Source organism: Leucopleurus acutus, assembly GCF_964270905.1.
Source record: "Leucopleurus acutus genome assembly, chromosome: 13".
Taxonomy (NCBI): Eukaryota; Metazoa; Chordata; class Mammalia; order Artiodactyla; family Delphinidae; genus Leucopleurus; species Leucopleurus acutus.
This window is the reverse complement of record NC_139155.1, coordinates 8,373,111-8,387,077: the sequence shown is the minus strand read 5'-3', so window position 1 is coordinate 8,387,077 and position 13,967 is coordinate 8,373,111. Positions and strand designations below refer to the sequence as shown.

Genomic DNA, 13,967 nt, shown 5'->3' with positions numbered 1-13,967 from the left:
CAGATCAGATGCCTGTGCTACACTGGAAAGAGATTAAATGTATATATAAATATATATACTGTGTGTGTGTGTGTGTATGTGTGTGTGTGTGTGTGTGTTTAAACTGGAAGGGAGGCCCTTAAATCATCAGTACAGTGTTGTATAAGTTTAACAGTAAAAGTGTACAGTCGGCACTCAGTATCCGTGGGTTCCACATCTGCAGATTTAACCAACTGAGCGTTGACCTGCAGATGCAGAACCGCTGATACTGAGGGCCAAGTGTGCTACATCACTTTATACGAAGGGCTTGAGCGTCCTCGGATTCTGCTATCCAGCCCTGGAGCCAGTCCCCCGTGAATACCGAGGGCAGCCTGTTATTTGCTAAGGGACAGAGACAGAGCTGGGCACATCATAAACACTACATCTTCACAAAAACCCTGTGAGGGTCCTCAGACCTTTACTTTAAATTTTAATGTGGTTTAATTTTAGTTAATTAAATTCAATTAATAAATCCATAGCATTCCTTTATTTAATGTGATGGTTTACATAAAGAAGAATCAGCAAGAAGTGTCCCTCCCATACTCATAGACCACCTGTCACGTTCACTTCCCCCCCAGCAAATAACACGGTTACTAGTTTCTTGTGCATTCCTCCGGAGTTTAATGTACATATAAGCAAAGATGTATATAAATTCTTCCCCACATACTTTTTTACAAAACTGTTAGCACACTATGTACATTATATTCTCCTTGTTTTTTACTAGCTTAGCAATATGTTTTAGGTATCTAACTATTTGGGTAGTAGTAGTAGTAATAATAACAGAAGTACTATTTCATATTAATAAGTTACAAACACTGTTTTAATATTTACATATATTAATCCATTTAATGATCAAACAACCCAATGAAAAAAGTACTGATATTATACCTAACTTACAGGCATCAGAAGTTATCAGTGCTGTGAGTTTCAAGTATTTTTCCTAGTTTTGAATTTGCCATTTGCTATCTTATGATTTCTTACTTATTTTTTTCATTGTTCACAGGCAGATTTATCAATCTTTTGTCACTTCTTGCCTTGGGTCGTGGCTTGAAACCCCCTCCATTTTCTGAGTTTGTATAGGAATTCTTTCCTACTTTCTTCTGGTACGTTTTTGGTTTTGGTTTTGCTTTCTCTGGAGTTTATATCAGTGGAGGTAGAAACATGGATCCACATATTTTTCCAGATGGCTGTTGTCCAAACACGGTTTATTGACTAGTCCAGCTTTCCCTCACAGATTTGAGACAACACTTTCACCACATATTGAACTCCCATATGAACTGGGTCTGTTTCTGGACTTGCTTTACTGTTGCTTTCGTCTGTTTGTCCATTTTGCTTGTAATGTTTTACTACGAATCAACGTCTGACTCACTAGAGCTTTAGACAGAAACTTCAGCCTTTTTAAAGCTGCTAAAAAAAAAAAGTAAAATGCTAGCATTGTTAAATGACAATAAAGATTAAACTGTTATCAGGAAAGAATTGTTAATGGGGTTTCACTGCTCTGCAGAAGAGCTGTGCTTTGAAGAATTTCATTACTTTCTGTAATTAAACGTTAAATTGTAAATAATGAATAGAAACACCACTGGCTTTCAGGAAAGTGCTCCTGCTTTACACCATTGCTGAGAGTTTAAAATTTCTATGTGCATGGAGGATAAATATGTGGTCACTAAATATACTTACAAAACTGCAAAACTCACTGCAGGGGTGAAATTATACGCTGTGAAGGTGGACAAAATTGGCAGAGGTTTACAAATTCATCTGCAGCGAAATTATGTCTAAAGACCCCCAGAGAATTATTTTAAAGTATCCATTTTCATTTCTTAAACTGTTTCCTTAACTTCTCACTTGGTAAATTTCTTTTGCTTGCCATTTGGAAGAAAGGCTGGAATTCTGATGCCAGTCCTTCCTAAAGAGCTAAGTTTGAGACGTAAGGACAAGAAAAGGAGGGCAGTGGTCTAGCGATTACATGGTAGGGGCTTTTCCTCAAGTCAAGTTGCCTCCGTGGCACCATCTTTTAGGATTATTTCTCCGCTTGAAGGGAACTTTGAGACCCGTACATAATGGAGTGCCTCCCTGGAGTTTAGTTTCCTCTGAATACAGACATTCACATGGAACTCTAGTTATTTCTTATTTGTTAGAACACAGTAGAGACGAGACTGGCAGTACTGTTATTTCAAGGGATTCTGGAAGGGAATGGTGAGGTGGGATAAAGAAAGAGAGCATGCCCTCTTAAATCCCTAAAGGAATGGAATTTGAAAAAGAGCCATTTAAGGAAACGACTAGGATTTTTAATATTCTTATTACATCAAAATATATTAACAACCTACCACCTGCTGGCTGTCTTGGGTGGCGGAGTCTCCAGGACCATCCTCAGGCTCAATGATTCCCTAGAAAGACTCACAAGGTTCAGAAAAAAACTATTATGCACACAGTTTCGGTTTACTAGAGTGAAAGGTACATGTTACAATCAGCAAAGAGAAAAGACACAAGGATGCAGACAAGGAGGGACCAGGCACGAGCCTCCAGACACCCTCCCGTGCAGTCACACGGGGACAGCAATGATACATGACAGTAAGCGTAGGGTGTTGTGAACCCAGGAAGCCCCCCACGAGCCTTGGTGTCTGAGGTTTTGGTTGAGGGTCGGCTAGATGGGCATGCAGTGTCCTCAGGGTCCAGGAACGTCCTCAGGGTCCAGGAACAGCCTCAGTCACTCAGACCCTAGCCACCACCAGAGCAAAGCAGGCATTCATGGTGAACCACCTTGTTAGGATAAACTTACCTGGTCAGACCAATACAGCATGGCTCAAGGCCTCAGGCACAAGAGACACTCTTATCAGACTGAATATAACAAAGGCTCCAAGGTTGCATTCCAGAAACCCTCCAAGGGACCATCCCCAAAACAGACTTTTCTTCGAGATGTGCAGAGTTTGAGCAACACAGGCCTGCTGAATTAATCCTTTCCTGCCCACTGTCACGTACTTTACTTCATTTGATTAAAAGAAAAATAAAAACAATCTTGTGACAAAGTCTTGTCACCCCCATTTTGTACAGGAGGAGTAAATAGGTGAAGTAACTTTCCATGGCCTTCCTCTTGGCCGTGTACTTCTTCCTGCTAGCATTTACCACAGGGAGTGAGTCATTTTCTGAACAATGCTTATCTTCCCCACCATTTAAAAAGCCTCAGAGGCAATGAGCCATGTATATTGTTCCCTCCTTTTTATCCCCAGGCCCAAGACAGAGCCTGGCTTTATAGTACTAGATTAAGTATGTGATAAATGAATATGACAGGCCATAACATGATTGTTGAAATTTGTACCCTTAGTCTTTTGACTGTACTATTATAGTCTATGCTATTTTAATGTCCCTTATATCACAATGTCAGAAAAAAAAAAAACCTGGAAATAAGTGTGTCAGTCCTACTTCTTAGAATTTTTATGAAGCCCCAGATTATTCCTTAAAGCTGAAAGGGACCTCAGAGAGTCTACTCTTTAACATTTTATTTTAGATAAGAAGAAGTATTAATTTTGTGCAAATACCTTGTTAAGTATAAAGAGAGATATCATTTGTAATTGTCTATACATTTCAATAAAATTCTAGTTTGGAGTCAGGACAAACATACATTGTCCATATTTTCACTTATTCTTCAAGTCAATGCAGTTGAGGAATGTGCATGTTAGTGGTGAGGGGTTAGGATATTCAAATGTAACTAGCACCTCTATCTTAGCTCTCTCCAAATGAAGGAAAGGATTCTTCTAGAGGTGTTTTTGTACTTTTCGTCACATTTCTTCCTTTCTAACCTTCAGTTTGTTATGTCAAAGTCTTAAGCTGCACAAATATGGCTTCTAATTTGTCCTCCTATGGGTCCCAAGCATCATCTCCCACTCCCTTGAATGAAATGGTGACCTGTGGAAAGAGTTCTATAGCCCAGTACTTCTCAAATTACAATGTGCGTGCAAGTCATATTGTCAAACGCAGATTCTGCTTCAGCACTCTGGACAGCTCCCAGAGGTGCAGGCGCTGCTGGTCTGGGGACCAGATCGAGGGGCGGGGCAATAGCTGTCAGAATGATTTCATGCCTCCTCCCATTGTCCTCTCTAGTACTGGCTCGCTACCACAAAACTCTTTAGACGTATAAGAAAAATCTCGATATCTGTTCCTTACCACTCCTGAGAGAACATGTTTTAAACAATAACTGGGAAAAACCTAAACTGTTTCTTCCAACACTGATGACAGAAGTCATAAATCTGAGCCAATGTTACTGAAGAAGTTTGATTTCAGCTTGGCTTTTAGGTACCTATTGTTTAAAAAAGAGCCCCTTCTACCTAAAAGTTCTTTGCTTTTTATGCTGGCATGTTCTAATTCCTGGTTTCTTGATCGATGGACGAAGTTTACAGTAGTTTTTATTTCAGAGGCTGGAAATAAAACCCTTCTGTAAGCTTTCAGACTCCTTCACTGGGCAGAGTTAAGTCCCAGGAAGTGCTAAGTGTTAGACCTTTGCAACTCAGTGACTGAGTATGGAATAACAATTTGTGTCTTCGTTATCTCATTTCCGAAGGCTCATAAGGAGTGTTTTTCCGATAACAATGAACAAAACTCAACCTCAAACAAGATGGGCTCACCACTCATCAATGATTTGCCTGCTCCCGCTGTTGGAGTTTTTTACCCCTCTGAATCAACAAAGAAAGCTCATTTGTTTCACTTTGTGAAAACTCTTCATTTTTTCTCAGACTTTCCATTTCACGCTTTGTGAATTTTATTAAGATCTCTTTCACAGAAGCTAAGTGCTGGCTCTATGGAGCCCTGAGGGATGGCAGTCACAGCCTCTATAATTTCTGAAGCCTCTTGAGACACTTCTTTTCTACTAAAACCCCTTGGAGAATCATAAGGTAGAATCTGAAATCTTTTTGGTGCTGGAAGACAGAGGTTGGCCTCATGAGCATTTTATGCAAATCTTTTGGTGTTGTAGCCTGAAAACAACAACACAGCAGTCCAGTTAAGGTCCAGTTTCCGATTGGGAACATCATATTGATATTCAGCGGGTCTTTCTGAAGGCCTCCAATTATTTTAAAAGCTGGTTTAAAATATTAATTTAAAATATGTTTTATTTTAGAATGTCTTTATTAATAAAACTTAACCATAATCCTGTTGCCTGAGAAATTGTCCGTGGCTTTAGTCCAATAAAAAATTGTCAGTGGCTTTAATCCAATAAAAAAGACTATGTTTTAAAAGGTAATTATAGTTAAATAATTGAAAAGGAATTTGTATTCTGATTTTCTTTTCCTCTTGAATTTACATTATAGGAAATTTAGGGAGTTCCCTGGTGGCCTAGTGGTGAGAATTCCAGGCTTTCACTGCCGTGGTCCAGGTTCAGTGTCTGGTCAGGGAACTGAGATCCTGCAAGCCCTGTGGCATGGCCAAAAGAATGTTTTAATGTTATATGCTCTCAGAAATGACATAGTAACAGTTGTATAATAGTCCATCAGATAAAAATATTATATTTAAGCCAAGCACTTCTCTATGGTGGATATTGAGATTAGTGCCATACTTTCTCTATGATGAAAAGAATGATAACTAACATTTTTGAGCACTTAATATCTGCTAAGGAACACTATAAATATTGTATCAAGTCTCTCCACTGTCGTAAGGATCTGATGAGCTGGGTACTGTTATTTTTCCTGTTAGAGATTGTGCGAAGGGGGTACAGGCAAGTTAGCTTGCTTCAGGTCACACTGCCGGTAAGTGGCAGGGCCAAGTTCGGGCAAATACTCTCACATCCAAACGGAGTCTCCTCTCTGCCATGTTATTTCTTAGGCTATCCTGAGATTTACGTAAAGATTGCTCAGTTTAAGTAAAAGCTTCAAACTATGTATGCAAATCCTTAAACTAAAAAAATCTTCTCCTTGGTTCCTACTACATGAGTATAAAATTGCAGATTTTTTCTTAAGTTCTTAACGTTTCAAGAGCTATCGAGTCATAGGAGACAGTGCTATGATATCAGAGTGAAGGCTGTTAAAGAAAACAACTATTTGCTTTGATTCTTTAAATATTGGTAAGACATGCACTGTAATAACTGACAGCACTTTTGTCTGTTTCTTCACACTGTTGTGAACACTTCATCCTTAAAAATCCAAATGTGCATGGATTTCCACCCTTAGTTTCATTCTCATGCACCTTTTAAAGATGCGTTGGTTGGTTGGTTCCTTGGTTGGTTTGGTCAAGGATGAATCTGCTTCACTCGCTCCTATGAAAATCAAGGTGGAGGGGATGACAGGGTGAGGGCATCTTTTACATGGAGAACTGTTACGCACTTGAACACATGAAGACCCATCTCTTTCCCTATCTCTATCCTCACAGAATGTGTGACACAGGAGAAGGACTATTCACTTTTCAAACAAGGGAAGGAGAAATGATCTATCAGAAGGTCCATTCTGCGACACTGGCCATAGCTGAGCAACATGAAAGATTAATGCTAGAAATGGAGCAGAAGGCCCGGGTAAGGCTCCTTCCTTGGTAACCTAACAGCTTGGAAATGAATGTCACTGAGGTCTGATGCACATCGTGTGTATGTGGGTCCTTTCATGACAGCGCCCCAGCGTCCAACCCCATCCCAGCCCCGAGAGCTTGTCCCAGTTACTGAACCTCATCTTTCTAATATCCTCTTCAGCATATGACAAAAGAAGCTATTTGTGGCCGCTAGCCATGCACTTCGTGTATGTACCTATGACCTGTTACCACAGTTACCCAGAGAGGAGTGGAGTGCACAGAGAGTGAAACAAGAAGCAGTGCTCTCTGCATCTCTCCACATGTAGTTGGACAATCAGAGATGCAAATGTGGACCCAAAATAATGAGGAATATAGGTTTCTACCAGAAAGGATTACACTTTTCTTTTTGTCTTTGTATTTATCCTAGATTCTCTGAAACTTCCAGCTCTTTCTGTCCGTGTTTCAGAGTCGATGCTAAAATGTTTGCAAAAGGAGCTTATACTGTTTACCAGCTATCTGTTATCCTGTCGTGAAACTATGCTATAGTTTCAGGGTCAAGCTAAGAAATAATTTAATAAAGAATCTGAAATAGCAAATTTTACAAGTAGCTAAAAAAAATTATAAGCTTTACTACTAACTTCGTTGAAAAGCAAACAATGGAATTATTATCGGCTGTAATTTTAATAGGTCAATATTCTCTTTCTTCAGAATTTATAGGGATGCATTAGATTCCATCTCTGAGAGGACAGGTGGAGCTTTGGGAAATAGGTGGGTCACTACCCAGAAAAACTTTCATAATTCTATTCCATTTTAAGACTATGGGGCTTTATATCTAGTATTATTTTAGTTTTGACTTTTAAAATTCTCAAATACATAATATTTTGAAGTATAAAATTATCTTTTAAATGTAAGAAGAAAAAATAGTCTAGCAAATGATTTTACATTATTTTTAATACATTTCAGGTTTTGTCAATACTACATACACATTTTTCTCTATCTAGGGTATGGTTTAAAAAGCCCTCCTAATACTTAAGGGCAGCAAGTGCAAATCAGGCTTACATCTGGCCTTCAATGGGGGTGAAAGAGTAACTTGAACGTCAATAGGATTATTAACATGAGACTATGGGATTAATTGATGAAGCATCAGTAGGAGGTTGGTATGATTTAGTCTTCTAGAAAGATTTGGGTTAAATTTAAATTGTTGTAACAATTATCTAATTAATATGACATTTGTCTAGTGGCCTAAATCGGGTGAAAAAAATGTAACTACCAAACTTCAAATTATTTCAGAATCTTGAACATTCATTATCAGCCCATATTTACAATCTGCTGATGTTAATTTTCAGCCAAAATGAACAACTGTGATGTCACTTGCTGTTAGTCACCAGCGGTAGTTCTTTACTTCTAGTTGTTCTGAACGGGCAAAATGCTCATAAGTGAGTCATTTAAATTGTATTTCATAAAGGGAATTTCAAGAGCTCTTTCACGCAACTGTGATTGTCTGCTGTAAGGAGAGCACTCAGTGTACTGGGTTCCCATCCCCGTTCTACCCCTCACTGTCTGTATAATCTTGAACAAGTTATTTAACTTCTAAATGTCTCATTTTCCTGTATCTGTAAAATGGGGATACAAGAGTTCTACTTATTTGGCTGCAATGAGGTGTCTGTGCATTAACATATATAAAGTGCTAAGAACAGACCTGGCACTCAGAAAGTACTATGAAAGTTTCATTATTATGATGGTGATGTTGAATAATGATAAGACTTGTAATGTTTGTGAAGACACTAAATTTTTATTCCCAACTATAGCTACGTAATGTCTTCCAGTCCTTTACAAGTGTGTCTAACAATCTTGTGCCAAAACATTTGCAAAACAAAATTTAATTTACATTTGCTTTTGATGTGGTTGTATGTTTATCTTATCCTGTGCCACTAAGAAGCAAGTCCAGGGGAGTGGAGTGAAGCAATTGCTGTGAAGGAGTTAGAGATGGTAGGTCCACCTACTAAGATCTCAGGCAGTGGAAAGCCAGGATTTGGGTACACCGTGGATCTGGGTGCTCGGAGATGGAAGGGAAAGGGGGCAGGTGTTTAAATAGCAGGCTCAGTATGGCTTAACAAAGAAACCAAATGTTTCTGAAAATCACAAAATCAGAGACTCCATCAACTTGGTGCGTACATACAAATGGAGTCTTTGGTTTAATTTCAACAGTGATTGCAAAGCTATGCTTTTCTCTGAAGGATAATATTGATACTAATTAAGTTACTCCATAGGTAGTCCATTCTGTAGAATAAGTTGAACTAATGATGCTTTTCCAAGGGCATGCTACCACAACTTGAGAACTGCCCCAATTCCCCAAATTCTAGGGCTGTAAGCAAAGATTTCCAGGTCTCCCAGATACCTTTTCTTTTTCTTTTAAGAGACCTCCTCTACATGCACAAATCTCTTTTTAAAAAAAGAATTCCAACAAGTATGGAATAGAATTAAAATACCCTCTATCTAACTCTTAATTGATTTATACAAAATAAAACAAAGGTTTGTGCCATAAAATAGGCAATAGTGTAACTTGCGAGTTGGAGAAGTACTGGAAAACCTACCTAAGATATAAAAATGTTGCATTTTCTTTATTATGTATTCACTGCAAAATAAGAAGATAACACTGCTCATTGGCTTTCCAGTTTTAAAACCAAGCCGTGGAAGATAAATATTGATCAGATAGAAAATGTTTATACATTTTTAATGTTATTAAAAAGATTTTACAAGATTACCAAGAAGCTATACAAGCAATGAATTCCCCCAAACATCGTCGTTCAGGCAACTGAAGTATTTACTTTCATCCTTTAAAAAAGAGATGATTTCAGAGTGTTACTGGCTTTATAGATAAACTTGAATGAGAAATAATGTCTCAACAACCGTTTCTTAACTATAAGAGAAAGAATTCAATATATCTTTCAGCATCATATGCTTTGTTTTGCCCCATTTATCACCATCATTCCTAGGGAACACATGAATAAACATATTTTGATATATCTCTATAATCTGAGTTAGGCAATGTTTCTATTCTTGTTTGAAGAATCTGATATCTAGAAAAGCATTGTGCATAAAACAGTTCATTTGCACTGTGGAGAACTGGATAAAAAGAATCACTAAATCAGTAAGGCTGTTAGAGGTGTGTACTTACATTTCCTTCACTGAGAAAGATAATGAAAGAATGAATGAATATTAATTAACTGACTCCATTAAGAAGTTTTAAAGGAGAAGTTGGCCATTTATTAACTCCATTCACAGGTTTGTAAATAATACATTTATTACTCCGTGCTCAAAACGCTACGGGGTGGTAGGGAAAACAAGAAAAGGACAACAATGTTCCTTCTCTCAAGTGGCCCAGAATTTTGTGGGATCAAAATTTTGTAATTTTGAGTAAGCTTATCTTTTTCCTTTTACTCCTTGAAATCTCAAGTTTTCCATGCTTTATTAATGTAACTAATTAAATCAGATGGTTAAGAAATGCCATTACAAAATTTTGATTCAACTATACTAAAAACACCAGTTGGTCTTGTTTATGTTGTCATGACAGTAGAGCCTGATTGATTTCTTGGATAATCAACTTATTGGAAGGTCCTCAGTCAAAGCTCCATGGAGAATGATTTCTTCAGTACAAGAAGACACTCTTCCTTTTTCCATTCAGATGTAAAACTTCAGCTTCTCACTCTTAAGTCCAGATAAGAAAGGGAAAATGATGATGATAGTAAAACAGAGAGTGATCTTAAGTAGTCCTATATTTTCTTTACTTACTAACTCAAAACTAGCCTTATTTTAAAAGAGAATTTTGTAAGGGGGTACATGGGAGAATTAAGCCACGATAATAAATTTTAAACTGGAACTCTGTCGGAGATTACTAAGATTCAAATATTTGAGGAAATTATTAAAGCTAGATAGTTAAACAAATGGCACGTCTAGAATTTGTTTCCATTTCATAAAGCTCATGTTCTTAGACCCCTCCAAGTTCTTCGAATTCTATTGCCAAAAGCATTTAGAGGTGCTCTGCCTTGCATGTGCAACATTATCGAGGAAAGTTTCCCTTGTCTTGGTGAACAGCCATTCATCAGAAAGCACATTGCAAATGTGCCAGCATGGCTTAGCCCCCTGAGGGTGAGTGGAGGCTGATTTCATCTTCAACAAGACCTGAAATAATTTAATTTTGGATTTCCGTGGATCTCTACACACATACACACACAACACAAACACACACACGAAAACAAACACAAATAATACAAAAGAAACTTCTTTTTTAATTTGCTTTTTATGTTTTTAAGCTTTACAAGTATTATGAAATGTCCACAGGGAAGAAGCAGCTGAGACGACATGAATGTAATTTTTAAAACACAGATTTTTCCTGATATCTTATCAAAAATAAGTAAAGGAAGTGGGGGAGGGGGTCATTAGTACCTTTGTAATATTGTAAGTGATTTGAAAGGGAACGGTCTCCCATAACAAGAATTACAGTGTGTCCTTTAAAAGCATAGTGTCTCGAATGTGCCTGTTTCCAGTAATTCTTATCTCCTGGTCACCAGAAAAGCTCTGTACACAATTTAAGGACAAATAGCTTCAGTGTTATTGAAACACCTGCAAGATAGCAAACCCACTTCTAATGCCTAAAAAACAACACTGGCAAGACTTGTTGAAGGCACTGCTGTCCAAAGCTGTCAGTCAGTTCTTTGGTTTTCCTAAGCTCTAGTGGTTGGAGAAAAACAAATAGCAGAGTCTCACATAGAACTTCTTCCCTAGAAAACAAATTGTTTTCTTTAAGATTTGTCATTTTACTTGCCCTTGTTACTAGAAATACAAGAAACAAAAGTAACCTCACACATTTAACTAACTAAAAAATTTGTACTGTTCCCAAAACAATAAACCTTTTGAACAGTAATCATTTAAAAACAAATGATCTTATTTCCTTTTATAATGTAAGATGAAAAGAAATTTCTGGTGAGGAAGCAGCATTGTTTGACTCTACCTACTGCCCTGTAGGCATGGAGGTGGGTCTAATGCCTCCCTGTCTCTGGGGAGGGCAGAGTAGAGAGAATAGGAGAGGAGGAGAGAGAACAAAGCTGGCTTTATGTACAACTAGCTTAGACTGCGACTCGAAATTAGCGTATTTGCCCTTCTAGATTTATACTTGATCGTAAATCTTACCCGAGTATTGACTGCTACCAGCCTATGAAATTATTTTTTGTCTAAATAGTTGCATGAACGAGGAAATGCTATTCCACTGCATCAATTCCAAGATGCACATCTCTTTCACAGTTTTAACATCTCTCTAGTCGGATGGGAGTTACAGTTTAATTAGCAGCACTGTTCTTTTGTAGTGCTACATAAAATCACGTTGGCTTTCTAATGATGGCATCTTAGAGTGTATAAAATACCGTAATACTTGTTGTGAGTATTCTGAAGACTCTAAGCTGTTATTCCCAACTGTAGCTAAATTATATCTTTCAGTTCCTTTCAAGTATATCTAACAAGACCATGAGCACTATGTGCTCATTTATAACTTTTGAAGGAATAAGAAAGCTTCCAGAATGGGATGTATCCTAGGTAGTTTGGCTTCCTTTTGAGTGACAGCATTCTTCATACCCACATTTCACAGGAATCTCTATCAGCTATGGGGAAAAAACAAACAAACAAACAAAACTGGTTTTCCCATACTGAAAAGGTGAAGAATTTGGAAACATCATAATCTCGTGAGCCGCACACAGGAAAATGTTAACACTTCTTGCAGTCTCTCTTCTAGGTATCTTCATAGATGTTTACAGGATTCTAGGAGAAGTTTAAACGTGTGATTTGTGATTGCAAGTGGTATGTTGTATCCAATATATAGGAATATCTGTTAATGAATTCATCCTTCAAAGTTCTAGTCTTGATTCTATTGCTCAATATTATCAGTTATTAACCAAAAGACAAGACCTTTATTATTACTGACAATGACCAGTTCCCTGCTGGGAAATGCCATTAGCATTTTTGTGAAATTTTCTTTTACTGATTGACAGACACTGATTAAACTAACACAAGCTCACTCAATTAGAACAAATTATTATAGCTGATAACTAAAGAGGGCCTGTGTTCCTAATGTTTCAGAACACTAAAGGAAATTTCGTCTCTAAACAAACACACAAGAACAAAGAAAATATACATTTCTGTCCGCAGTAAATACACAAATGAGATGGAAATGACGAGAAGGCAATGTGTAATTTTTCTAATACGTGGTGCGGAGACACAGTGTAATAGTAAATATTTTATTTAGATCATTTTTTTCCCTTAAAATTTGTTGTGGATACTCTAGATGTCACTTCAAAAAAAGCATTATATCAATATATAATATTTATGTATAATATTTAATCAACTTGATTAGAATTGATAATGTATAAGGAAAATGAGTGCCCAACATTAAAAATTTCGACTTCTATGTTTAAAAAATAGGGCTTCCCTGGTGGCGCAGTGGTTGAGAATCCGCCTGCCCATGCAGGGGACACGGGTTCGTGCCCCGGTCCGGGAAGATCCCACGTGCCACGGAGCGGCTGGGCCCGTGAGCCATGGGCGCTGAGCCTGCGCGTCCGGAGCCTGTGCTCCTCAATGGGAGAGTCCACAACAGTGAGAGGCCCGCGTACAGCAAAAAAAAAAAAAAAAAAAAAAAAAAACAATTTTGTTTCTTTTATTTGTACTGCTAGAATGGAACAATAGTAAGGAAATTACAAAAAAAAATTTACTTTTAAACTGTGGTAATCTTATTTATTGAGGGTCATACAATCTGCTCTTGGCAATTACAAGAATAATTTCCTTAAAAAAAAAACAAAACAGATGTCAAAAGTCAATCAAGATGACTCAGCGTAAAAACATATATGACATATACACATACAACCCAAAGAATCAGACTGACTCTTCTTTGGCATAGTGCTGTAAAATAGGGAAACACTTAGGCCAATAGTGGTCAAACTAAAATCTAAGAAATTGATGTAAGCATTGCATGGAAAGATAATTAAGAATGCTTTCAAAGAATGTGAACATAGTTCACATTCTGGGATGTATTCAGTGAATGCATACACATTAGGTGGAAGCAGCATGGCATGGTGGGTAAGCAGGAAGACTCTAGGGAAAGACGAGCAGAGCTGTGTGACCTCCTGCAAGTCGCTTACCTCCTCTGTGCCTTAGCTTCCTCTTCTTAAAAGAGGAAGAAGGATCAATAATATCTACTTCAGAGTGTTAGAATGCCACCTGGTCTTTACTAAAAGGTCAATAATTATTAGCTAATTCATAAAATGGCAAAAGAAAAACCTTTAATTTTAAATGGGCAAAATTGTATAACCACCACTAAAGTTCACCCCAGTTTTTATTATATGCAGACATTGGAAATTAATTACATAAACCTTATTATAGCCTCTAGATATTTATATATTTCAAAATCAAATGACAGCAAAAAT

The 13,967-nt window shown here is 37.5% G+C and overlaps 1 protein-coding gene across 1 annotated transcript in view; it reads left to right on the top strand.

Annotated features, from left to right (window-relative positions):
• Positions 1-13,967, top strand: part of DOK6 (docking protein 6) — a gene marked incomplete at its 3' end in the record, with an annotated part of 404,645 nt that overhangs the window by 308,772 nt on the left and 81,906 nt on the right. The window contains exon 6 of the mRNA XM_082852683.1: positions 6,370-6,508. Within this exon, the coding sequence (XP_082708809.1) occupies positions 6,370-6,508 (139 nt within the window). The remainder of the gene's footprint in view (positions 1-6,369; positions 6,509-13,967) is intronic.